Genomic DNA, 3,226 nt, shown 5'->3' with positions numbered 1-3,226 from the left:
AGACGGACCTTTGTTGGCAAAGTAATGTCTCTGCTTTTTAATATGCTATCTAGGTTGGTCATAACTTTCCTTCCAAGGAGTAAGTGTCTTTTAATTTCATGGCTGCAGTCACCATCTGCAGTGATTTTGGAGCCCAAAAAAATAAAGCCTGCCACTGTTTCCACTGTTTCCCCATCTATTTCCCATGAAGTAATGGGACCAGTTGCCATGACCTTAGTTTTCTGAATGTTGAGCTTTAAGCCAACTTTTTCACTCTCCACTTTCATCAAGAGGCTTTTTAGTTCCTAAACTATTAGGCATACCCAAGAATTACAAAGGGTAGTATTTTAATTTTTTTGTTTTCTGTCATATGAAACAATTTTAAGATTTTTAAACCATGGAATCATAATCTGTTTTTCAAAATGATATCATTTCATCTTTAAGTAATAAAGTTAGGAGGTAAATCCAAATCATTCCTTGCCAGTACCAGCTGTTTTTTTTCTTCCTTTCAAACTCTGACTGTAGGGTGAAGATTGTGTCCTTCTGTTGAGGTCTTTGCCTCTTGCTGAAGCTAAGAAAACTGCAGAAAGAGTAATCATATGGGCACGACTGGCTTTACAGGAAGAACCAGATACTTCTAATGAGGTGAGATTTTGACTAAATAAAATGAAGATAAATCCAGTTTTTATGGCTATTTATCAATAGGATAGAAAAGACAGACTCACAGATAAGAGTATTTGTCCTTCTCACTGCTACAGTGGCCTAATATGAAAATTCCTGTTTACTATGTCAAAAATTTATCATATAGAAATAAAAACAAATGTGGCTGCCTTGGAGCAGTGCCTCTGGGCCCACACTGAGTAATCTAGGATCTGCAGATCAGAAGGAATAATTGAAGCACCTGTTGGACATAGTTTTCCCTAATGCCTTAAAGTGTAAACAATGTTTTACATTGCATGGGGCATAATCATTACTCTCAAGTAACATCAGCCACAGAAACAACGTATATCTAATCTGAGAACAGAATCTTGAAACTTAGCAGTTACCAGAAAGCCAATTCAGGATAGACAGATAAGGAACCTAAAACCTAATTTATCCAGGGGAGTTGAGTTTTTTAAACCTTTGGAGATACTTACTTCCCAGTCATTCTCAGTGATTCACTTCCCTTCAATCTTTTTCTTTTTTTCCCATTGCAGCCTTTTTTTTTTTTTTTTAGAGGTAGAGGCTGCTCCTGGTCTTAGTTGCTGCATGTGGGATTTAGTTCCCTGACCAGGGGTCAAACCCAAGCCCCCTGCATTGGGAGCATAGACCACCAGAGAAGTCAAACACTGCAGTCATTCTTTTACCTTTAGGGAAATGATTTTTTAAAACACCTAAAATTTATTATCCTCTTACTGTTCACAGAAAAGCAGTGAACGTCGTTGTGAAGGAGGCCCTGTTGTTAGCTCCTTACTGATTGAGTTTAGAAACTAAAATTTTAAAATTAGTGGCTTTCCCAAGAGTATTTGGAAAGTGGCAGTGCCTCACATAAAACTCTGTCTTCTCAATTACCAGCTTCAACTGCAACCCATGATCAAAATGTTTGAGTACTTCATATGAACCCGACCCTGACTAAGCCTTTTACATACATCATCTCTTTAAATTAAAGCTTTTCCCTCGTTGGTTTTTCTTATCTTAAAAAAAGAAAGTTTTTTTTTCTTTTTTGGTCTTGAGAATAATGATTATTTCTTAGACTTCTGATTTCTATACTAAACAAGTTCAGTTCTTTTTAACTTTTCCAGAGAGCTTTATCCCAATGTTTTCTCAAATAAGTATAAGCTATTAAACAAAATCCAAATGCTTGTTAATTATAGTGTAACTGAAAGGTGATGTGGGAGATTTACATATTCTGTGATATCCCTAAATCATACATGAGAGAGTCCATTTGGTATTTTTCATATTTAGCTTATATAGTATTCGTATATCATCCTTTCCTTGAGTGCCCAACTCCCTATAACACAGACCTCTCGATTGTTCAGCCATTTCTATTATTTATTCTGATTCTGTGCTTTTTATGTATTTGTTTATATATGCACTACCTATACTATGGCAGATACAAGAAATGGACTTCATTTTGCATTTCTCTTTTTAGGACAAGGCCTGGAGACTGTCTGTAGCGAAAACATCAGTAGACATTCTTAAAATACTTTGCAACAGTCAGAAAGGTAGTTTCCATTTCTATTCCCTCACTTTGGTATAGTTCTAAAACCGATCCTTTTCAGGAGCAGGTATCAGTGACATCTGCCATACTGGTGCACAGGCTCTGGTCATGTCTTTTTGTTTGTTTGGCTCAGACTGTATGTTTTCATGTTTGTAATATTTATTAATTTGACTGTGCCAGCTCTTTTTGCAGCATGTGGGATCTAGTTTCCTGACTAGGGACTGAACCCGTGCTTCCTGCATTGGGAGTGTGGAATCTTAGCCACTGGACCACCAATGAAATCCCCTGGTTGTCTTGTTTGATCCCACACATTTTTCTTCAGGAAAAGCCTTCCTTGCCTTATTCTTTTGATTAGCAGTGTAAGAGCAGAATTATCTAAGAGTAGCTCATCATTTGTGTATACTTCAGTGACTGTTTAACGCCAGGCTAGATTTCTCTGGTGCCTTGCACTGTTCACTCACATTGCTCACTTATCATTTGATTATGGCTGAGGAAAAAACCATTTAACCTTGAACTTAAAACAGTTAGCAAGGGACTTTCCCAGCAATCCAGTGGTTAAGACTCCACTTTCCTTGGAGAGAGGGCCCGAGTTTGATCCCCGGTCAGGGAACTAAGGTACCATATGCCTTGAGGTGTGGCCAAAATTTTTGAAAAAATAAATGTACTATTTCCAACAAGAAAAGCTAGAACAGACAAATAATTACCAAAGTAACTTTCTTGGAGGGAAAAAATCTAGACTTTATTTCAGAAAAATTGCCATTTCTCATGTAACCAAAAAACTTCTTTTTTCTACTTTCAAAGAGAATACTTAGATTTCTTTTTTTTTAATTGGAGGACAATTGCTTTACAATGTTGTATGGTTTCTGCCATACGTCACCATGAATCAGCCATAGGTTTACTTATGTCCCCTCCCTCTTGAACCTCCCTCCCTAGATTTCTTTTTGTGCTTACTTAAATTGTCTTCTATCAGAATCTGAAAAGAACAACTGAAGATTTGAGAAAACCAAAGTGAATTAAAATTTTAGTTTTTAAAAATTCTGATAATAT

General features: G+C 36.6%; 1 protein-coding gene across 1 annotated transcript in view; it reads left to right on the top strand.

Annotated features, from left to right (window-relative positions):
* The window catches only part of KNTC1 (kinetochore associated 1), a 70,861-nt gene that overhangs the window by 32,384 nt on the left and 35,251 nt on the right, over nucleotides 1-3,226 (top strand). Inside the window, exons 31-32 of the mRNA XM_010841314.1 lie at nucleotides 505-624; nucleotides 2,111-2,183. Coding sequence (XP_010839616.1) covers nucleotides 505-624; nucleotides 2,111-2,183 — 193 coding nt within the window. The remainder of the gene's footprint in view (nucleotides 1-504; nucleotides 625-2,110; nucleotides 2,184-3,226) is intronic.

Source organism: Bison bison, unplaced genomic scaffold (assembly GCF_000754665.1).
Source record: "Bison bison bison isolate TAMUID 2011002044 unplaced genomic scaffold, Bison_UMD1.0 scf7180017864160, whole genome shotgun sequence".
Lineage (NCBI taxonomy): Eukaryota > Metazoa > Chordata > Mammalia > Artiodactyla > Bovidae > Bison > Bison bison.
Note: the sequence above shows the minus strand (reverse complement) of the source record. Positions and strands in the feature narration are given on the sequence as shown.